General features: G+C 45.9%; 1 protein-coding gene across 1 annotated transcript in view; it reads right to left on the bottom strand.

Annotated features, from left to right (window-relative positions):
- The window catches only part of PKHD1 (PKHD1 ciliary IPT domain containing fibrocystin/polyductin), a 407,856-nt gene extending 387,290 nt beyond the window's left edge, over window positions 1-20,566 (bottom strand). The window contains exons 1-7 of the mRNA XM_090030582.1: window positions 20,377-20,566; window positions 15,977-16,132; window positions 13,593-13,670; window positions 12,693-12,846; window positions 11,914-12,013; window positions 6,017-6,074; window positions 2,563-2,641 (exon numbers count right to left, since the gene is read on the bottom strand). Coding sequence (XP_089886708.1) covers window positions 2,563-2,641; window positions 6,017-6,074; window positions 11,914-12,013; window positions 12,693-12,846; window positions 13,593-13,670; window positions 15,977-16,028 — 521 coding nt within the window. The 5' untranslated portion in view covers window positions 16,029-16,132; window positions 20,377-20,566. The remainder of the gene's footprint in view (window positions 1-2,562; window positions 2,642-6,016; window positions 6,075-11,913; window positions 12,014-12,692; window positions 12,847-13,592; window positions 13,671-15,976; window positions 16,133-20,376) is intronic.
- Between the last annotated feature and the right edge of the window lie 3,329 nt (window positions 20,567-23,895).

The following is a 23,895-nucleotide window of genomic DNA, read 5'->3' as shown; positions in this document are numbered from 1 at the left end:
ATGCCAAAAAACCCAAAAGGAGGGGTCCTCATCCTCCATCACTGCCTCTTCCTTGGTGCAGATCTATGACTTAGTCTTGAGGCTGAGATGGTGATGTGTTGCAATGGTAGATAAGTTAACATTTTTCCAGGGACTTGAGTGGGATGGAGTAGCCTCCAACTGGTAGAGTAGGTACTGGTGGAACCGTTACCCAAAAACAGTGGGAAAACCCCATCAGCTATCCTCCCTTGTGTACAACATGCTATTTTGTATTACTATTTGTATTACTGAAGACATTTAAAACTCCCAAACCAGGATCTGGGTGTACAAGGGCCTTCCACACTTAAGACAAAAACTAAGACACTTCCTGCTTCAGCGGATACATCATTTAAGTGGGAGACAACAACTAAATACAACACAGAGATGGAAACCCTTATGACTTATGGGGAGAGGCTGAGGGAGCTGGGTTTATTTAGTTTGGAGAAAAGAAGGCTTAGTGGGATTTAAGAGCAGCCTTCAACTGCTTGGAGGGTGGTTATGAAAAGGATGGGGCTACACTGCTCTCAGTGGTGGAAGATGGCAGAACAAGGAGCAATGGTCTAAAGTTGCAGCAAGGGAAGGTTAGGTTGGATATTAGGACAAAACTTTTTCACTAGACGGGTAGGAAAACACCAAAACAGGTTCCTCAGAGAAGTTGTAGTTTCTTCATCCTTGGAGGTTTTTAAGACCCGGCTAGACAAAGCCTTGGCTGGGATGATATCACTGGGGCTGATCCCTGCTTTGAGCAGGGGGTTGGACTAGATGTGATCTCCTCAGGCCCCTTCCCACCCTCATTTTCTATGTTTCTATGATTACAATTAGCATCATTATCAGAGGTGGATTAGTTGAGATGCAACAACAATTTAGGCTACTGTGCAATTCAAAAGGCACTTCAACACAAACGCTTTGCTAGGTCCTGGCTTTGGAATGGAGACTAAACGTGGCTGGGTTTTATGTTTTAGTATCATAGGAAAAAAGGGCTGGAAAGGACTTGTGAGATCATCTACATTTTTTTGTTAATTAAATCTTCTTCTATTTGGGGCTTTTCAGGGGAAACCCCCCCCAGGTAAGTAACACCATATTGAAGTGCTTCTCAGCTGCAGTCGAATGCTATGTCCTGTCCCTTGTGAAGGCTGCAGAACTCCCTTGCAAACATAAGGAGCCCAGCCCTCCTTTATAACATGTGAGTGAAGGAGGCAAGGACTGCAACGAAGCCCTATATCACTCAAGCCATAAATTGACTGAAAAGAGGCAAAGCATTCCCCTCAATGAGTGAGCATATCCTGTCTGCTATGCTTCCTCAAGTACATGGATCACCTATCAGGGTTATATTGTAAATGAGGCAACCAGCATTTCAGTGGAGAATCAAACACATGCTGAAACAATCTCCAGCTTTCTGTTCCATCGCCCAGACCCCTGCTCGTTTCCATTCAAAGCAAGTGAAACAATAACCAATATTGAACAAATGGCGTTAATGAGTATCCAGGGCATAGGAATGTAGGTTTAGGTGCCCAGCCAGTGTAAATCAGGGAAACACCACTGGCTTTGATAGACACCATCTACTGAGTCACAATTTTCCCATCTAAGGATTTGGATCCATAACACCATCTTGGACATATGGTCCATCAGATTCAGACTCCTGCCTCCAGCTCTGACCAGTATGTGATGCTTCAGACCCGAGTGAAATGCGACAAGAACACCTGAGGCAATGATGTGGTAGGGGAAGGTACCTTCCTGGCTCCTGGAGTGGTCAGTAAAACCCCTATGAAGCCTGCCATTTGACCAGTTAATATTTGGAAATAACTGGAGAATCTCAGAGCCCAGTCCTCCGCAGCCTCCTGCAATCACTTCCACAGGCCCTGGTGTAAAATGCCTACCAAGTCAGCATTTTCCCCTCGCTTAACCAGGCTATCACAATTTGCTTTCACGGTGACCTCACTAGGCCCAATTCTCCATCCTGCAGGACCAACACTACATTAGACAAGCAGCATTTTATTTCTCGATAAATGACCAATCTGCAACAAGGCAAAAGAAAACAAGGTCCACTGTGTGGAAGCACAAATGGTGAAACGGGGTTGATGGCATTAGAAAAAAATAAGGCCTATTGTCTTAATACCTCTGCTTTGACTAAGGATTTGCTCTGAGAATTACGCTCCCTGCTTCTGACTAATAGCATTTCTAAAAAATGCAAATTGGGAGGAACATTTATTTAACTTTTAGACTCTTACATTATTTTAATTAGTTTCTTTCAATTTGTTTCACCAAAATAAAACTTACAACCACCAGACGCAATTACAGTACAATTCACACTGAGCCATGATTGACTGTGCCGCCAAATAAGCGGACTAGCTTAATGGACCAGTTGCAATTAGATTAGCAAAGTTTGCTGGAGCCCAACTCATGAGCTGCAATAAAGCACAATGAGAGGAAATGGGAATTCTGTGCCAACTGGTTGCTATTTATTGCTGTCAAGGAGGCTGATCAAAGAAAGAAATGCAAAAAAAATCACATGGGCAGAACCGGAAAGCCAACAGACATAATTACCCATCAATGTAGTCCGTGTCAAAGTCCATGGTTTCATAACTTCCTGCAATGACCTGCCCATAGACCTCTATTAGGTTTCCTGTTTAGAAGGAAAAGGAAAACTAAGTGGTTATTTTTTAAGACAGCATGTAAATGTTTTCAGAGGCAGGCTGACAAAGTAAGGGTTATGGGACATATTTACAAAGGTAGTTAGGTGCCAAGAGCCAGATCCTGTCCCACTTATTAGGTCTCTAAGTGGCACTTAGGCTTCTCTGTGATGAAGTATAATCCTATTCCACCCCACTCAAGTTCCTGAAAAACCAACCATGTGTCTACTTTTGTAATGTGCTTGCCTTTTTGGCTCAAGACTAAAACTCAAAAAGTGGCAAGATGAACAAGGACCCACCCACATTTTGAATTAAGGGTTTTCAGAGACCTAGGAAGGTCAGATAGGATCCCAAACAGATTCTCAGGCACTTACTGGGTGGAATAGGATCTGCGATTTACAGAAGTGCCTAAGTAGTTGAAGTACTTCACTCTCCCGCTGACTGCCTTTGGAAATTAGGATCGTGTCATGCATGACCAAAAACTCAGAACTGCTGGCTTTACCCAGAAAACCTGAATGCTTTGTGTTTCACCAGAAACCAAACATTTTTTGACAAACAATGACAAAAATTAATTTCTTCAGCATTTTTCACTGCCAAAAATATATATATATTTCTCACCAGCTCTGCTACTGAGTCACTTCAGGCAATCAAACTATAGCACCCAGACATTCATTATTTTGGTCCATCTACCAGCTGCATCTCAGCAGCAATTTGGTTTTTAAAAGGGAAAGAAAGGGGTCACTGGGCTCATCTACATGGGATGTTTATTGCAGAGAGAACTAATTACCTCTGCAGTAAATGTCTGTGTCTACATGTGCACCTCTATTAGGGTGCGTAAAACTAATATACTCCGCAGCAGGGTAGGACTTGCAAATATGAGTGGTACCGTGCTGTGGATATTTTTTGTGCATAGCAGCACATGTGTAGATGCCAATCCTGCTGCCTGCCAGCCAGCCCCAGGGCTGAAGCACCCTTGTGCCCCAGCCAGCTGCTCTGCAACATGTTGAGCCAGACTGGAGCAGCCCCAGGTTGGCAGGCTGAGCCCTTCTTCCCATGCCCCCAGGTCCCCTGCCAGTCAGGGCTGCTGTGACCCAGCTCCATGTGCTGCAGTCTGGGCACACATGTAAACGGTGAACTTGGCAGCTTCCTGGGAGCAGTAAGCTCCAGAGCTTATTGCTGCGCGTTAATGCACATGTAGACATGCCTAATGATGGGAGTCAAACTCTAAAGTAAATAGGCTTGACAGAGCCGTGTATAAAGCCACAGGTTTTCCATGACTAATTCCTCCAGAAGATGACTGTTCACTCACCATGACACATTTTCAGTCTTCAGAACAGTTACAGGGTTAAACTTTCAGCACAGAAATACCCTTCACTGTAACATGACAAAGGATCACTTGCACTTGGCTCTGTGCATCAAGGCTAGATTTTTTCAGAAAAGCCAAAGGTGGTGCTCACCCCATCCTTGGGGGTCTTCAAGAGGAGACTGGACAGGGACCTGGCTGGGATCACATGACTCCAGGTCTGGTGACCTTTTTCTTCCCTGCCAGGGGCAGGGGTTCAGACTAGATGGCCCGCTGAGGTCCCTTCCAACTCTAGAATCTATGAATCTATGAAAAAGGCGCACACCTACACATATAATTAATGAGATGAGATAAACCATGGATCAATTTGTGATGGAATCAACTACTTGTGGGTGCAGCATCTACACACGCACCTGAGACAGCAGCAAACTGAGCCAGGCAGAAGCAGTTTAGGTGAGGGCTGCTCCTGCCTTATTTTTCCTGCCTGCCTGCAGCATCCAGGAGAGCTCCAAGCTCCAGCCTCAGTTGTTTGGGTGCCAGCCCCGGGAGGGCAGGGGGCACAAGGGTCAGGCCCGAGCAGCATGCGGCTGCATCAAGTAGCAGAGGAGCTGGTTGGGCCACAAGGCTCCTGCAGCTGCTGAGCCATATGGCTAGGCAACAGGAAGGTGTGTAGCCCCTGCTGGCTGGGCTAACCAGGAGCAATTTACTTCCAGGTCAGTGTCTACATGTCCATTGCTGCACAGTAAATAACTACACAGTAGGATAGTGCTTGTGTTTGCAAGTACTACCTTGCTGCACAGTTTATTAGTTTCCTGCAGCATTGCACATGTAGACACGAGACAATTACTGAAGAGCTAAATTAGCCAGCTCCACAATAAACTTCTTGTGTAGACACACTAGGAGTGGAGCTTAATTCCCATTAAGTTGCAATGGGATCTGGGCACTTACCTTTAAGAATCCTAGCTCAAACATACATCAAAACACTCATACACCCACACAGAGAGAGTGGGGACAAGATTGACACAATCATTTAGGAACTTCAAGAGCCAGATAGTTAACTAGTAGGACTCAAAGTGCCTAACTTGCATTAAACTTTCAACCTCACTACATGTCTGTCTAGACCCTAAATACCCTAGGATCCTTGCTGTCCAAGGACTTCAAATTTCAGGATGTTAAATTCTTCTAAGATCTCCAGAAGCAGCTTGAAAATAGTAGCAAAAATATGGTAGAAAAAGACAGACAAGGTTCTTTGGCTGAATCTGATATCTTTTATTAAACCAACTTAGATAGTTGGAATTTTTTTTACAACTATTTAAGCTGGTCTCATAAAAGATATCAGATTCAGCCAAAGAACCTTGTCTGCCTATGTCCTTAGACCAACATGGCTACAACCTACACCCCTGGTAGAAAAAGAAGCCATTGGTAACAGTTTGGACAAACCAGAACTGAGATACATATGCCAAAAGAGAAGGTAAAAAATACTCACACTTGACAAGCACCTCATCCTTTTTATATAAGTGCTTCTGTTCATCTACTTGAATTGTACACCAATGGCTTGATGTTTGTCTACCACTTCCTTGGTCATTCAGATTCTGATTGTTGAACTCAGATGAATGCAGCGTCCCACTGAAGTTAATTAAGTGCCATACAGGTTGGGATGGAGTTGCAGGTATAGAGTCTGGGACATGATCCTTGTAATAATCATTACAAGAATAAATAGGGGGAGAGGTGCAGGTGATTATCAGGATTTACAATAAGCAACTTGGTTGTTCTGCAACATCGTTATACTCAGCCAGCTTCAAATGAAGGAGATTTGGCATCTTTACAAGCAAAGTGCTGGTCAGTGCATACAACAGGGCCCAACCCACCAAAAATAGCAGTCTATTACAGTGTCAGCTGGCGAGGCTTGGCTGCATAGCTCAAGTGTTAGCTTTAGTTCTGGAGGTGACTAGTTCAATCCTCAGCGTGTCAGATAGAAAATGGCAGCTTTGTCATACAGAGGATGAAAATATGAAACATCAAAGAGAAATCAAAGCCGTCCCAATGTGAAAGAAAGCTCCCTTACCTGGGACTCCAGATGGCGGATTAATTTGGTAAACCACAGGTGTCTGAGCAACGGAGAACTGCAAGAAGAATTTTCTACTTAACTAAACAAGCTTTCACAGCAGCCCTATGAGATCTGATTGTATATTGTTCACAACACAGTTGGCAACCAGCATTTCAGACACTCCTATCTGAGGCTTTGTCTTTAAAGTATAGCTCTACTCTGATGTGTGACTAAATAAAAAAAATGCCCCCTTCTTGCTCAGCAGATTTGTCCCCCGTGTATTCAAAGTCAGATCCGCCAATGGCAATGATGTTTTATTTCTTTTCATACCTCCTAGGCCTGCTAAGTCATTGCAGCTAAGAGATGGATGGATTCCTCTCCAGTTTATGCATGGCTAACAGGAGTCTTAGCAAGTTATTCACCAGTTACACCTGTGCAGTGAAAGCGGCTGGGTTGCACTGGGGCCACTGGGGGTCTAGCCTGAGCTGCCAGGGGACAACCCTACATAGTTCTGCCATGGAGGGCATTACACAGCTGACCACATCTATGTGGGATAGATAGAAACCAATAGTTAACAGCCTTTTGCCTGTCTTTCTGCTCCTCAAATCCTCATGATTGGTTGGAGATTGTTCCAAATTTCTTTGCTCTCTCAGGATTGGCTGAAGACCTTCTACATCTGATGCTAGATCAGCCAAGAAGCAAAATTTGTGAGCTTAGGTAATATCTTTTCTTGGACCAAATCAGTAGCTTGCGGGTTTGCAAGACAACCTTTCAAGTCCAAGATAGCCTTCTTAGGTCAAGAAGAGCAGCAGATACAAGCAAAGCTAAATCCTGGTCATTTTACTCCATCACATAAATAAATGCAGTCCTTTAAAACAGATGAAAAACCTGTTTGTAGCCAGTATCCAGTGTCCGAAATTTGAACCTTAGGTTTGTTATTGGCATTACAGATCACGCAGTATCAGTTCTTTGCTCCAATTAGCTAGATGTACTTCACCGGGCACGTCTGCACTGCAGCTTCCAATGGAACGTGGAAATGCCCAAGCAAGCTTTAAACACACTACCACGGCTAGCAAAGACACTGGATAAATTACCCCACACTAGACCCCATGCTCTTGCAGCTAAACTACTTCTGGTATCTGTGGCAGCTCATTTAAAATTAGCTTAAGGATCTCCACACTGCAGGCAGATGAACCCTTGGCCCCATCCTTCTAGTGTGAATACTTGCAATTCGGTCCAAAATTGTGGTGTTCTGGGAATATTGGTGGTATTTGTAGAGTGGCAGGTATAGCATTTTGGGTACAGTTCGCTACACAGAGGGCACATCTACATGTGCAATCAGTGCAACTGAATATACTCTGGCTCAAGTCGAGCTGGAGTAAACTAATCCCAATGTCACCATCTACACGTGCATTTAAGAATAGTAATTTACTGCACTGCCAGATATCACTCGTATCTGACAGGACTAACCAGCAGTGCAGTAAATTAGTCTGTCATACCTTCGCTGGAGTAAATTAAACTACTGCACCTTAACTGTAGACTAACTTTCTGTGCAATCTGGCTTCTCATGTAGATGCTCCCAGAGCTAATTTCTAACAAAAAGACTTTCCTCCAATTGACTCCCTCTCTCATCAGTTCTCAGGTTTTTGGGACAAGCAAAGACAAACTAAATAGAGGGCCAGGGCCATTGCTTAACCTGTCCCTGGGTAGGGATCTGGTTCCTAGAGTCTGCTGAAATACGATAGCAGCAGAATATTTTTTGGCAGTATTAAATCTCTTTCACTGAGAATTTTTAACTCCCTCCAAACTTTTGCGTATTGCCCCATGCTGGAGGCAGGATACTACATGAGGAGAACAGGGCTGGTGAGACCAGTACATTCTGCATATCAAAAACTCCATGGTTTTAATGAGGATGCTCTACTCCTAATACTGGATAATGTGTAAGGTCCTGTTTTTTCATCAGGGGTCAAAGCATTGTAGAAAGGTACAGCATTATGTTACTGGCATGCTGAGGCTAGGGCAAAAGGCTAGGAGTAGGGAGTCCAGGGCTCCGCACAAGGCCAGGAGGGTGATTTTGGGCAAAATCATGCTCTACCTCAGTTTTCCCATCTGTGAAGCTGGGTTAATGGGGATTATCCCCCTTGGTGGAGAATGCTGAAATCTCCAAATGAAAAACTGCATGAACTGTATAAGCACCAAGGGCCAGATCTGCAAATCAGAGAAGTCTTTGGCTCTCCAGGGATGCAGGTAGGCACCCAGGGTAAATTCTGGCCTGGCAAACTAGGCATCTTAAATAGGAGGTGAACCTGACTCTGCAGGTTAGGACTACCAGACTGGCCAGGGAACCTAAGTTCTGGTCCCTACCCCTCACTCTAAGGCTTACCCAGGACTGGATTTGACCCACAGCACAGGGGATCGACAGGAAGCAGCTCAGCCCCGCGTGCCCCCTTCCTTGCCCTGTGCTGTGCCTCTGATACCCTTTGCAGACAAAGGTAGGCTCCATTCCTCTCTCCTTTCCCCCATGCTCCTTCTGACGCTGGCAGTCATCTCTCTTCCCCATCACCTGAGGAGAGGTGGCTCCATGGAGGGTGAGGAGGGTGGGAGCACCTAAGATTGAAGTCCACTGATTTAAGTTTGTGGGTCTACATACATTTATGAGCCTACCAGACACTTCTATGCATTTGTGCACGAGTCTACTGGACACTTCTGTGCAACAATAAGGGCCAAATTTATAAAAAAAAAATAAGCAGGCTTCTCCTGAGCCCTCTCTCTCCACTTCCACTAGCCCTCCCGCAGATCCTGTGCACCTCTCCCTCCTCCTCTCTGACCCTTATCCTGCTCTTAGGCTCTCTTGGTAGTAGACCGTGTGGATAACCCCCCCTGGCTAGTCTAAAAACAGACTTCACAGCATTGAGGCAGCACTGCAATGAGTTGCACTTTCTCACACATACTGGCCTTTGCCTTTCTACCCCACTGGAGATGGTGGCTTAAAATATTAATGATGAGCAACACTGAGTTTCCCTCAAGCTGATCATCACGGAGCAGCGAGGTCAGCTCGGCACAGCACGCCAGGGTGGGGCTGGCTGGAGGACACAGCCAAAAGCAGTGGTATAGCCGTGGCCACCAGCTGAGAGGAAAGCCATCCACGAGCTGCTCAGACTTGTCACAGCCTGCCCCGGGTGTCTGCAACCGAGAGGCGAGGCAAAGTTAATTTTTAATACTCCTGGCTCACGGATTGCCGGCCCAAAACGAAGAGACGTGCTGTGGTTTATTTAGCTTGGCATGCGCCTCACTAGTGGCACCCCACCGGTGATTTCTCATCAGCGCTCCAAGCGAACTGAGCCGCCCGGCGACTCGCATGCTTTCGTGTGCAATTTACTGAAACACCGGGCTCTGCCGCACGGTGCTGGAAAGGGAGCTCACACAAAAGCGAAGCGTAACTTCCGATCACAGGTGACCGCTGGCAAACCGTTACGGTGGGGGATTCTGCTGTGCAAATGCCACTTGATCTCGACTTAAGGGGAAACTATTATCCTGCACTACAAATCAAAACTGTTTTTATAAACCTTGTCCTGTGCCCTTTGAAGTCACCCCATATTAACGGGAACAAAATAAAGCTGGAGGGTTTAAAAGAGTAGGAGCATAAAGCAATTATCCTTATTCTTCAGAACAGGAACTGAAAGGGGGAAAAGGACAAAATTCAACTTTGCCTATTATGCATTAGAGCTGCACTTGGATGTCTAAGCCCTGGCCCAGTTCTGTTCTGTCTCCTAGATGCAGAAGTGGCACTTAGTCCCACCTGCACAGATTTAACATCGGATGCCACCCATGGGCCTAGGTTGGGCTGATGTCCTGCTCAGAGCAACCTGATGTGGCTAAGTTGCTGTCCAACCCCCAATATGCCTGGAGCAGCCCATAAGTTCTGTGCAAGTCTTGCAAACTATAGCGTCGGGTAGACACCAATGCAAAGAGACTCCTTATCTTTTAGCTCAATAGCCTAAAGGTGAATGCCAACAACTTTAAGCCCATATATTCAACTTCCTTACAAAGTGCCCTAGCCAGTTGAACTAGGTAGGGCCAAGAGCTTGGTAGAGCATGGACTATGTGGGGCTAAAAGTACCCTCTGTTCCCAGCACCTGTGGTGTAAGGGGGGGTGATCAGGGCCTTCGATCCAGGTGCCCACTTAAGGAGGAGTGCAAGAATGGTAGCCTCTGCTGCTGGCGGGACTGGACCATCCTCTATCACTGTAGGGAGCTTCTCTAGAAAACACAGCGGGGGCATGCCCATGTCCAGGCACCCGTCATGCTGTTTTTGAATTTTGCGTTGGATAAAAAACCATGGGAAAAACAGAATTTGTCCAACGTGAGTAAAGGACAGTGGCAAGCTCCCAAAGTCATTCAGCAGCAGAGGTGGGAACAGCACCCAGCTGTCTCAACTACCAGGATCCTGCTTGCATTAGCACGTCTATAGCCGCACATCGTTTGCAAAAAGAAACTCTGTAGCATCCTGCATCTTTCTCCACATTCCTTGTAGTTATTCACACGTGAGAAGACAAGGAGTACAGCTTTTCCGATATCATTTCCAACCAGGCCAAAATCACAAAGTGCTGAAAAGCAATGCGAAAGATGGGATGACCTTCCTGGGTTTGCAATCGGATTTCAGACTGATGAGGTTCAGGATGCCCCGGAGACAATGCAAGGAGTCCAATCCTTTCAGTGCTGAGTTCCCATACTGGTATATCATGTGCCGGGGTGCTCATGTGCCCCCTGCACTCTTCTGAGCATGCTCAACTGAAAGCAACATAATCTAGGAGGTAATGTGTTCATTTGGGATTCAGGAAATTTGGAGTCAAATACAGGCTATGCCACTGATCTGCAGGATCATAGGAAAGTAGGGCTAGGAAGGCACTTGCAAGGTGGACTTAACCCAGCCCCTTTCTCAAGGCAGGATCATCCCTGACTAAACTGTCCCAGCCAAGTGTCTGTCTAACCTGCTTTTGAAAACTTCCAAGCATGGCGATGCCACAACTGCTCTAGGTAACCTGTTTTCCAACGCTTGATCACACTCAAAGTTAGAAAGTTCCTCCTAATCTCCAAACTAATTTTCCCCTGCTGAAGCTTGAGGCCCTTGCTCCTAGTCTTGCCTCCTATGGCCACAGAGAAGAGCCCATCTCCCTTCAGATATTTGAAGATTGTTATCAAATCCCCTCCCTCAGTCTTCTCTTCTACAAATGAAATACATGCTAATTCTTGCAGCCTTTCCTCATAAGGCATGCTGCCCCAGCCTCCAGTCATTCTTGTTGCTCTGTGCTGGACCCTTTCCAATCTGCCCACATCCTTCTTGAAGTGCAGGGCCCAAAACTGGACACAGTGCTCCAGGTGAGGCCTCACCAGTACTGGATTGAGTGGAAGAATCAATTCGCTTGAGTTGCGAGAGAGGGCCCCATTAATACAACCCAGGACGCGGTTGGCTTGTAACAAGAGCACCCTGATGACTCACATTCAGCTTCTGGTCTACTGTAATCACTAGGTCCTGCTCTGCAGTACTGGATGGCCTCAGAGAAGTCCTCTGACCTCTTTATTTCCCCTTCCTTCTACCTCCAAGCTCTAAATTGCTAGCAGGGGCTGGTTCTGACCAAATTTAAGACATTGAGGCTTCTCATCATAATTGTAATATTAGTGTTTTGCCCTGTATGCCTTAAAAGTGCCAAAAGGGGTTTACTGGGGCCCTCGTTTTGTTGTAACCACGGCAATAAGAACCTACTAGGTCATCTCGTCTGGGATTAGATGGCACCCCCACACCTTCCCGGAGAACGCACTTCCCGAATATCTCCCCTGACACTCAAACTATGCATGTCTGGTTGGTACCCACCATCGATCATCCTTAAGTATTCCACATTTTTAGTCGGTGTTCACCTTAAAAGTGCAGTTGTCCCCAGTCATCCTACCCGAGGTGCTTATCACCTGCCCATTAGAAGTCACTTCTGGATGGTACACTCCCTCCTGCAGCAAGGACCTTAAAAAGAAACAGATCAGGATTTACAAATTTCAGAACCAAATTTGTACTTATACAAATTATGTATAAGTACATAATGGGTGTACCCATCTTCCCTGCCCTGTGCTCCTGGCCTGATCTACTTCTCTGCTTTCTGCTCCCCGCCCAAGTTGCAGCTGTAGTGCCTGCCCCCTCCCCAGTCTGCTGTGTCTTATGCACAGAGGTTGCCTGTAACACTTGTGGCACACATGCTGGAGGTCAGCCACCCCTGCCCTACATGAAGAGATACTGAAGTATTCACTAGGATTCACACATTTAAAGGCTAGGTGGGACCTTCATGTCTTCCTGCATGATACAGGCCTGAGAGTTTGACTCGTTCATGCCTCAAGGAAGAAGAATTACTCTTTTTTTATTGCATGCACACATGCTACTAAAACCAAAAACTTGTGGCTGAGTAACATCCCTGTTAGAAAGACAACCAGTGAGTATGAATGTACCACTTAGCAAACTCTCCCATTAGTAATTTCACACAACGTTAAAAAGTTACGCCTTATTTTCAGTTTTGGTGCCTTTCGAGGTATTGGATTTCATTAGGCCTTTTATGCTACTGATTCAAGTAGCCCTTTATGACAAAAAATAAAGCATAAGAAATAGCATATGCAGGCAAGAAAGTCTTTTCTGACTCTTTTACATAATTTACCTTGTTTTGCATCTTACGGTAGATACGTCGAAATGCAGAGGGTGGACATCACACACAACTCTAGGCAAAGTTGGATTTACCAGGGACACTTCCAACTGAGACCCATTGGTTGAGTACCAGAGACTGAGCTGGTCAGATGTCAAACCTAAGCAATCTATTAGCAAGAAACTTTTGGTAAGTATGGGAGCATTTTATATTCTGACAGCAGCATAGCTGTTAAACTCCATAAGAGGCATGATTAAAATTTTGTCTAGCAGTACTAAACTAAAATCCCTGATCGGGACTTTCAATCAAGCATGGGGATATTTCTTTCACGTTCAAAGCAGTCAGTCTTCCCATGAAGTCATGTGCCTTCGTTGGGATGAAATGTTTTCATGGGCTTTCCATACCACTGTGCAGATCTCTTCTTACAATGAACCCTTTCTCCACTAGCTTCCACTTTACGAAAAAGATTACTTCGGGCCTAAGTGAGTGAAAAAACAGTGGGATTTCCACACACTTCGTGCGTATTTTGCACGATGATGAAGAACAACACCAAAGTATTTCAACTTGGGCACTAAAGTCAAGCAACTAACTAGGTATTTGGGCATAAGTAAATGGCCACGTTTCTCCTGGATGCAGTGGGACCACTTGAGCCGCTGCTCAGAAACGCGGAGAAGTCAGGCCAATTGTGGACTAGGTGAGTGATGCTGTTGCCAATTTTTTGGATGTTATCTCCAGTCAAATGTTAATTAGTAGTGTTCTTAAAGCCCCAGCTACTAGAGTCAAGTGAAGAGATGACAAAAAGCTCATGTCATAATGTTGGGGGTTTCTAACCCTCTTTAAGGATTTATTGCTAACAAGTCTGAGGCGCGGTATCCCAAGATTTCCAACTGTCATTGAAAGCCATTGGAAACTCACCATCCAATCTCAGGGTAATCCATGTTCCTCCAGCAATGCTGCCTTCCCTGGGGTCAATGAATACTTCTGCAGAAGTCACTGCAAAAATAACCCAGCTACTTCAGTATGAAATGCAAACAGCAGAACCAATTATCCAATATCTTTACAATGATAATGGACACACTTGTTACACTCATCTGTGTGGGAGACATTTACAGGGATATTTTTACACTGTGTTCCCACCCATGGTCTATATTCAGCCATCACTGCCCTGGTCCCTCATCCTTGTCTACTCTTTGCCTGGAGTCTGTCTTCTGCTTCAGAGGTCTCCCAGTGCTCTGGTTCAGCAGCAACCCTCTTTTGGAAACCAACCACAGCACCCCTCCCTTGGCAACTCTGACTTCTTTGCTGACTTTGCAAGTCTCTCCTTATCCTCCCCCTTTTATGGCACTAAAGAAGCATGGCCAGAATTGAGCCAGAGACTTAAAGTAGCATTCACCTGGTGCTACACCAGCACTTTGGTAGCAAGAAAAGCAAGCCAAATCCTGTACCAATTATGACATCTACTGGAAGCTCAATGCCAGTCCAACATCTTTCTTCATGAAGCCTTTGATTGCATTTCACCCTGTTCTGAACGAGTGTTACAGCCTTTCTGGATTTCTGGATTTCTTGCTTGGCTCCCATGGTGGTACTTTTGAAGTTGTAATGTGCTGTGCTCAAGGTATAGAGCATACAGGAGGTACACCCATGAGATGCTAGACCAGACTAAACCAGATGCAAATTGGTCCTGCTTAATGAGGGTAAAGGAGGTTTGTTCCACATCAGCCAGATGTGCCAACTCTTATTTAAGTGGATACCAACGTGGGACCAGGAGGTCCCGGAAAAGGAAGTCCATAGGTTATCTGCAGAAGAGACAGTACCAGCATCACCATGCCAATGAGCAAGGCACTGGCAGGGACACCCAAGAAGGTAATGGATTCCCTATTCCAGTAGACACCTGCTGGCGAATCCATCGATCAAAGAAAGAGGCAAACCGATGGTTTGGGTGGGCCTTGTTACACATTAATTTCGGGCAGCACTTAACCCCTAGATTATCCACATGTTAACACATTTAAGTGACTTAAAGTACTCGTTATGCTGCTCAAAGTAACGCCACTCCAGTGCAGGTTTATCTCTGATCTGCAGAACCCAGCTCTTGTTCCATTAAATTGTGTCCACTCCCCGCAGATGTGCCACTCAAATTGAAGATATGACTGCAAACTACCACTAAGCCGATCAACACTTGTACAGCTCACAGTGGTCCAGAGAGGTAGACGTTTTTCTGCTTGGAAGTAGATGGCATACAAACACATTTTACCCATATCACAGGACAAATCCAGCCCTTGACAATAGCTTTCATCTGCTACTGTCCTAAGCTGAACTAAAAATTTGAACTAAAAATGATGGGGAAACAGTCATTTCCTACAGTAAAAAAATCACCGCCAGGTATTGCTCTGTTGGCATATCAGGGTGAGGAGATCAGTCTACTGGACACTGCCAGTGGTCTCTCTTCAGTATGGATTATAGACCTAACCATGGAAAGAAAGAGCTGGCTCTCTGTATCCTAGGTGCATGATATCACATTATATATATACTTCCTGAAACAGTGTTGGTAGAAGTATATAATGTTCAGGGTGGAAGTTGTTCTTTTCCCTTCTTCACTGCCGTTTGCTGCTACTTCCATCTGCACAGTCTTATTGAGAGTCCATGCTCTGCCCTCCCTGCTAAAGGTTCATCTGAGAGTTTTTCATGGGGCATCCACAAGAGCATGTGGCCCAAAGACAAACTGCCCATTAATCATAGGATCATAGGAGGTAGGAATGATTTCTTCATTGGTGAAATGTTTCCATCCAATGCCCAGATTCTGTTACAGGCTTTTTTTTGCAGAAGCCATCTAGTTTCCCGCCTTGTGTTTCAATAGCTTTTGCAGCTATATGTTGACAAAACCCTTCCTGCAGCCTTCGGTAGAGCTGCCAGTTGCTAGTACTGCACCTATTTGGGGCAAATACCCTGGATGTCCAAGCAGACTCCCACACAGCCATCAAAAGGAAACCAGTTAGTATGAGCAAGCATGAAATGAATATGGAAATTATAGAGAGGATAGAGCATGAAGCTAATCGTCTACCCACTGGTTACAGAAACAGAACCGGGCTACTATGCCAGTAATACTACCAACTAGACTGCATAAAAATCAGTATAGTGACACCGGGAAACTGTAGCATTTAACTTGCAGGCCTCTTGCAAACCTGCTCCTAGAATTTCAATGATCTCTTGCCTATCCTAGTGGCATGGAGGGGGTTGGGGTTTTTTTGTTCTGCTAGCCTTGCGGATGATAATTTTGAGGCCTGCCGCCCCGTAACACTCACCTGCTAAGAGCAGCAGCTCCACATTCAAAAAGAATGATATCAAAGCGTTCATCTTCGGGCTCTGACTTCAATTTCATGAGAGGTTTTTCCCAAGATTGCCAGATCACTCACACTTTTCGGAGTTACAGCACTTGCCTTTGGTATCTTCGGACTTCCCTGGAACATGAAAAAGAACCGGCTCTGAATTCATTATTCATATGACAAGCCTCTAGGGCAGAGAACGGTGCTTGCAGTCATTGTCCTGCTGCCTAGGAAGGACTGTTGCCTGCAACTAAGAAGGGCCTGGGAGAGGGATTTATTTCATCTCATTCACAATGTAAAAGATAATAAAAAAAGGAGAGGGGAAAAAAGAGTTGGTAATAGGACATGAAGCTTCATGCCTTCCAGCTTTTCAATGGAGCTCAAGAACAGACTTTCATGCATCTGGCAGCCCCAGCTTGGAGCCGAGCTTTCATGAGATTTACACATAGTTAAACATCTAGAGGGAGGGAGATTTTCAATACACCCTTTTCAATTAGATATTTGATGGTAAGGTTGAAAGGTAGCCTGGGAGGAATTTTGAGGGCTAACTGTGGTCCGTCAGTCCAGAAAGTTTAGGAACCACTGCCTGACGGGATGTAGAAGCACTGGTCCATATGTGCTTGGTACTACTGATTTACTTTAAAGCAACCCCCAGATGTAGCTAACATTCAATAGGCCATTTCAGTTGAGACCACCACTGCTAACTCAAAAACCCAAATCTCCTTAGGATCCCCTACTCCATTTAATTAAAAACTCAAATCCCCTTAGGATCCCCTACTCCATTTAATTCCTATTTCCAATTGCTTTGGAAAAAGAGATGAGCTTTGTAGTGTGCTTCAGCGTGTAGCTCTTTAAGGTCAAATGGGGGGGTGGGGGCGAATTGTAAAACCAAGAACCTAAGAGACATCATCTATCTGGTGACTGGCCAGGGAGAGCAAAGACTTTTCAGGCCGATTGGTTGGGAGAAAGACTGGAGCGTGTCCCTGCCTGGACAAGGCCAGGGTGATGTTATGCAGGGGGATATAAGGTGAGCTGGGCTGGTTTGGGGGGGGAGAGAAGCTGCTAGGGGCTGCTGCAGAGTGACGTCAAGGCATTTGCAAACAGCAAAAAAGGGAAACTCAGGTAGAGGAGAGAGAGAGGGAGAATTGTCCTCACGTCTGGAAACTCCCCTCTCTTCCTTTTCTTCCCCCTTTTCTGAGTTTTCTGTCTAGCTGGGTCTTAAAATCCTCCAAGGATGGAGACTCCACCACTTCTGTGGGTAACCTGCTCCAGTCCTTTTCTACCTTTCTAGGGAGAAAATTTTTCCTGATATCTAACCTAAACTTCCCTTGCTGCCACTTGAGACGGCTGCTCCCTGTTCTGTCATCTGTCCCCACTGAGAACAGCCCAGCTCCATCCTCTTTGCAACCCCCTGCAGGGAGATGAAGGCTGCTATTAAATCCCCTCTCAGTCTTCTCTTTTCTCAACTAAATAAGCCCAGTTCCCACAGTCTTTCCTTATAAGTCATGTCCCCCCAGCCCCCAAATCATTTTTGTTGCCCTTCCCTGGACTGTCTCCAATTGGTCCACATCCTTGCTGGAGTGGGGCACCCAAAACTAGACAGAGAACTCCAGATGTGGCCTCCCCAGTGCTGAATAGAAGGAAATAATCATGTCCCTTGACCTACTGGCAGCACCCCTTCCAACGCAGCCCAGGATACCATTAGCCTTCTTTGCAACAAGAGCACACTGCTGGCTCATATTCAGCTCATTGTCCCCTATAAGCCCCAGACCTACCGCCCAGCCAGTCACCCCCAGCTTGTCCTGGTGCATGGGACTGTTCCCTCCTAAGTGCACAACTTTGAATTTGTCCTTGTTGAACCTCATGGGATTTCTTTTGGCCCAATCCTCCAATTTGTCTAAGCCGCTCTAAAACCTAGCCCTGCTCTCCAGCATATCTACTACCTCCCGCAGCTTGGAGTCATCTGTAAACTTGCTGAGGATGCACTCTGTGCCATCTTCCAGGTGGTTGATGAAGACCCTGAACAAAACCATCCCCAGGACTGACCCTTGGGGCACTCCACTTAATACTGGCTGCCAACTAGATATCAAGCCATTGATTATTACCCTCTGGGCCCAATGCTTCAGCCAGTTTTCCATCCATCTTACAGTCCATTCATCCAACCCGTACTTCCTTAGCTTGCCTCCAAGAACGCTGTGGGAGACCAAATCAAAAGCCTTGCTCAAGTCAAGGCACACCACATCCACAGGTCTCCCCACATCCACAGAGCCAGTCATCTCATCACAGAAGGCAATCAGGTTGGTCAGGCATGACTTGCCCCTGGCCATGACCACTCCTAATCCCCGTCTTCTCTTCCAAGTGCTTAGAAATGGATTCCTTAAGAACCTGACCCATGATTTTTCCAGGGAGTGAAATGAAGCTGACTGGTCTGTAGTTCTCTGGATCCTCCTTTTTCCCTTTCTTAAATATGGGCACTGTGTTTGCCCTTTTCCAATTATCCAGGACCTGTCCCAGTCACCATGAGTTTCCAAGGATGACGGCCGACGACTCTGCTATCACATCAGCCAAGTCCCTCAGCACCCCAGGGCACATCTCACCGAGCCCATGGACTTGTATACATCCAGCTTGTCTAAATACTGCCTAACCTGTTCTTTCGCCACTGTCGCCTGCTCACCTCCTCCCCAAACTGTGCTGCCTGGTGCGGTAGTCTGGGAGCTGACCTTGCCAGTAAAGACTGAGATGAAAAAGGCATCAGCCTTTTCTGCAGCCTCTGTCACAAGGTTGCCTCCCCCACTGAGTAAGGGACATACACTTTTCCTGATTCGCATCTTGCTACCGACAAACTTGTAGAAATGCTTCTTGTTACCCTTCGTTTCCCTGGCTAGCTGCAACTCCAATTGCCCTTTGGCCTTTCTTCTTTCATCCCTGAATGCCCGAGCAATGCACTTATATTCTTGCCTAGTTATTTGTCCAAGTTTCCACTTCTTATAAGCTTCTTTTTTTGTGATTTAGTTTCCTGAAGAGTTCCCTGCTAAGCCAAGCTGGTCTTCTGCCACACTTGCACGTCAGGATGGTTTGCTCCTGCACTCCCAGGCAGGCTTCTTTGAAGTACAGCCAGCTCCTCAGTCCTCCTCAGACTGGCTTCCCAGGGGATCCTGCCCCTGAGAGCTGCTGAGAGACCATGCCATTCAAGAGAAAGGCCCAAAATACAGGAAATCAAAAGACCTCAGGAGCCTGTGCAGGTTTGAAAACTGTTGCTCTCTTATGAGACTAACAGAGAGACAAGACCTGTTAGAGGTGTCTGACAAAGTTAGACCAGGCTAGGTTTCCATAAGGCAGGAGTGTCAAACTCCACTGGCCTTGCAGGCCAGAAGAGCAGCATGGGGCTGTTGCACGGGTGGGATCAAGCCCACCGACACCTTCCCACTCCCCCCTACCCACTCATATACCTGATCCAAGACCCCCGGTCCAGGACCAAGCCCAAGGGAGCACTGCTTACTGTACAACCAAGGACTCTGCCTGAGCAACCACCACCAGTGATGCAGGCCCCGGGCACTGCAAAGGAGGCAGGACCAGGCAACAGATTATGGGGCTCTATGGGCCAGATCCAGCCCATGGGCCCTGTTTGACACCCCTGCCATAAGGGGATGGCAAGGTAGGCATCAATATTGACTAATATGAAGGCAAGATGCAGCCAACTATGGGAGAGCCAGGCACATTATAGACATTTAAAACCTATAACAGCAAAACACCCATTTCAGCTGCACTTGCCAGTGGATCGTAAAAATCAGGCAGACCAAAATGCATCGTTTCAATCTGTAATGCACAACTGCCAATAATCTGCCCTCAATAAGGCCTGTGTTTCTAGAGGGCATTTCATCCACATGCCGCAGTCCACTAATTGGGACTGGCTTGAAGCAGGTGAGTTTGTGGCCTGTGATATTAAAGATGCAGAACCCGTGGCCCAGAAAGGCAAGTGACTTGGTACATCATAGCACTGATAGTCTGTAGCCTTGAACTGAATAAAAATCATGAGTTCTGCAGCCAGGCATAGTAGCTAAACAGCAGGAAATCAAATCCAGGCTCTCCTAATATAAATATAGAAACATTCAATAGTATATATCCCTTTCTTTCTCTCTCACTCCAGCTCTCCTGTTCCAACAGATGGACAAACTCACTTGAATATGATAAGCAAGTATGAAGACCACAGGCTATTTTTGTGTGATGAGTGCTGCTCTTCGTAATACAACCGTGTGATGTATCCTCCTTGCAGTTCACAACACAACTACGATCTCTGCTCGTCAGAGTCTATCACGTTTGCTCCTGTTGATCTAGGCAGATAAAAGATCTTTTTTAAACAGATATATGCTATTGCTTACCTTATCCAATTTGCTTCCCTTCCACCCCTCAGAGGAGAGAGGCATGCAGGTGCCTTTGGTTTCCAAATAACCTTTCTTCTTTCATCAGGTGGAAAATTCAAAACTGGGCTCTATTTGTCATTATTGCTGTTTTGGAGCAGAGGTTTTTCCAGGCACTAACTTCATTCCCTCTGCAGGTAACCAAGTCACGTCCTGCTGCAACTTGCCAAACTAGTTTTTTTTAAGCAGGCTGGATGCTTTTTAGAGGAAAAGCTTGGGGCTGTCCATAGGGCAAGCTTAATTATTAACAGAAGCTACTTGCTATTAACTGCTTTGTTCCAAGTCTTTTATTAACGACCCCAGGGAGGGCAGCAGGGAAAGCAACTTGGAGTGTTTCTCTTTTTGGGAGCAGCCCCTTGCATGGCAATAGGCACCTGAAGACAATTGATCCAGATTTCTTTTATTTTACTTTCTGCGTCTTCTCTATAAAACATAAGCAACAGATCAATATTCCCCAAAACGTTCATCAGTTGTGTTGAAATAGCTTTAAGAACAAAACCCACCAAACAAAAAGTTTGCAAACCCATACGCTTAGCCCAGTGTTTCCAGACTTGTTCAAAGTATCCCTAAGTTTGCCACGTGTTTTAGCCAAGCCTCAAGAAAGGCTGAGGCGGCGTCTACAATTTCAGGAGGAAGTCACGTGAAATTTGGTGGGTTCCCCTGGCTGCCCTAGGAAACCATAGCCATTTCCACCAAGATGGACTCAGAGTGAAGACCAACTCCCCATGGTGGTACAAAGTTATCTACACCAGGGTCGCCAGTCTACAGCCAACGGGCTAGATCCAGCCCAAAGAGCCTTTCGATCCAGCCCACGGCTTGGGGCTTCGGTGCGGGTGGATGGCGGGGGAGCTTTGGCAGCAGATGGTTTCCCTGTGGTGGCAGGGGGAAACATAACAGTGGCAATATGGGGAAAAGTGGCAGCAGCTGGCCGCCCACCAGCCTGCCAAAACTGGGTCAATCCAACCTTAAGAAGTCACCAACCCTTGATATACACAAACTAAAATCAAAAAATGAGGTCATGAGAAAATCTCTCTCGCTGTGGTTCACAAAGCAAGGAGGCTCTGTGAAATCTGAACAGCTCAATATAAGTGTATTACAACCCCCCTTCAAAGACCTAGCTCAAAAATGATGTTTTCTGGAGCTGTAGAGTAGAGGATACAGCCCGCAGGCTGCATCCAGCCTGCAGCTGGACTCCATTGGGCTGCATGGGCTACCAGCGGGCTGGGGATTTGTGGGCATGGCCAGCAGTGGGTGTGAACTGCTGTGGCATCTGTGTCCAGGTAGACACGGCTGTCAGCAGCCGGGGTGCAGCCTGGGGCTATATAACACAGCCTTGGCTTGTGCTGCGGCAGCTTGGTCCATCTCCACTTGCCCCACTCTCTGCCACCAGCATGGCTGCTACTAAAGTAGCTACTACCACTGCATAAATAGTTTCAGTAACCATCACCCCTGCCCTGTGCCCCAGGCCGGGTCTGACCCACAAGGAGCACTTTGGTCCAGATTTGACCCAGGCCACAAAGGGAGTTTGACATCCCTTGTGTAAGGGAAGAAGGGCAAAGAATAAATCATTCTAGATATCCATCTCTTTAAATTATGTCCCCTGTGGCATCTACTTTCTGCCACAGACAGAGACAAGCTGCAGGGCTAGATGGACCTGAGAACTGATCCAGTATAGCAGTTCCTAAGCCATTATGATTTCAATTGCCTAATACACATTTTGAAAGTATCTTCAGGTCTCAAGGACGCTGAAACAAAAATCCTGGCTCAAAAATCCCAGCATTTAGGCTATGTGAAAGGCAGCAACAACATGTCAGGCACCCGTGGTTGATTGATGTGCATACACACTGAGCTTTTCTTTAGAGTAGACCTCCAGGTACACATAATATACTCGTTGGTCTCTATTTTTCTTGGATGCCTCTGCTAGAGATAATCAGACCTGCTCACACACATGGAAAGATGCTGGTCATTTATGACCAAGGACCAAAGTCACAAAGAGCCTCTTGGCTTTGTCCTAGTATCTTCCAGGCATCTGCCAGATTCAGGAGAGGAAGCTGAGAATCCAGGTCAAATATCCAAGTTTTCCATGGGGTGAATGGGGCAGCTCGGTTAAGAACAGGATTCACAACAACCATTGTGCTCTGCTGAAGCTTTCCAAATTCCCAGGGAAACCCTTATAGGCCTGTAATAACCAAGATCAAATGTCCCCTTATTCCTAAATATTGCACTTCATGTTACATTTGCTATCCTCCAGTCGCATGGTACCGCTGCAACTAGATAGATCCATCATAAACACTTGCTACCAGCCCAGAGGTCCCAGGTGCTGACACGAAGATTATCTGTTGTCTTCCTATTGGAGTATATTAAACTCCTTCAGTTGTGCTTTCGCCTCAGTTGTAGCAATTTATATTCCCATGCTCTTGTTACTACCACCTTTCTTGTTCTTTCTCCCATGACCAATACTATTGTCCTAGTTGAAAGCTATGGCAAAGCATCCATCCATTTAGCTTTTGGGTCAGACCTAGCTCATTCTTAGTCTCTGCCCAATCCTCACTGCAGAGGGCAACTTCCTCTCCTTATGCTCCTTGATTTAGATGAAGAACTTGTCCTGTTACTTGAATACCATTTCCAAGGTGCAACTCAGCTTGACTTTTAGCTAGTCTCACTTTTTTCTTCCTCTCAGAGACACCGCCTGCTTTGCTGAGTGGTCCTTCTCTCCATTTCTGGGAGGGTCATGGCTAGTCCTAAATCTTAGAGGTGGTGCCTCATTCAGCCAGGTCTGCACCTTGTTCCTATAAGTTTTTCCCCTTACTAAGGACACCGATTCCAGATAGTTTTAGTACCTCTGACTCGAAGAAATGTCAGGGCTCCTCCACATTCAGCTCCCTAATCTCCTCAGACCAGGGGACTGCTAATGATTTTTTATCAAAATTTGCCTTTTTGAAACCAAGAATCTTATCCACAGATTTACTTCTGCTTAGCAAGGGGTCTCATAAATGGGTGTAGACTCAAGCCTATACAGTGAGGGACCACCAGCTAAAGCAAGGTTAGTGCAACATCTCCCAGAGGAAGGGGCCTTTTTAAGAAAAGCAAAAACTTACCATCTACTAGCCGTAATAGTTCAGATTCAAATTTCCACTTTGGTAACACAGAAAGCATATGCTATTTCATTAAGTAGTTATACATTCTCCAAAGAGTAAATTAATTTGGAGTTAAGATCTGATTTTGCATGGGACTCAGTGGGCATTAAGGCTTTTTCAATTATGGGGCAGAATAAAATCCACCCCTACATCCCAAACTGGTGTTGGATCTTGGAATAAACATTATTAAACTACTCTTTACTGCTACCATTATTACCATCTCGGCCCTTTACTACTACCATTTTACTACCTCACTACTACCATCATTCCTACCTTTTACCATTATTGAACTTTTAAAAAAATCCTTAAAAATTACAGGTGAACTGCAGCCATTTAGTCACTA

The sequence above is a fragment of the Crocodylus siamensis genome, chromosome 1, assembly GCF_052110815.1.
Source record: "Crocodylus siamensis isolate JL-2025a chromosome 1, ASM5211081v1, whole genome shotgun sequence".
Taxonomy (NCBI): Eukaryota; Metazoa; Chordata; order Crocodylia; family Crocodylidae; genus Crocodylus; species Crocodylus siamensis.
The sequence above is the reverse complement of the archived record's forward strand: the minus strand, read 5'-3'. Positions and strand labels throughout refer to the sequence as shown.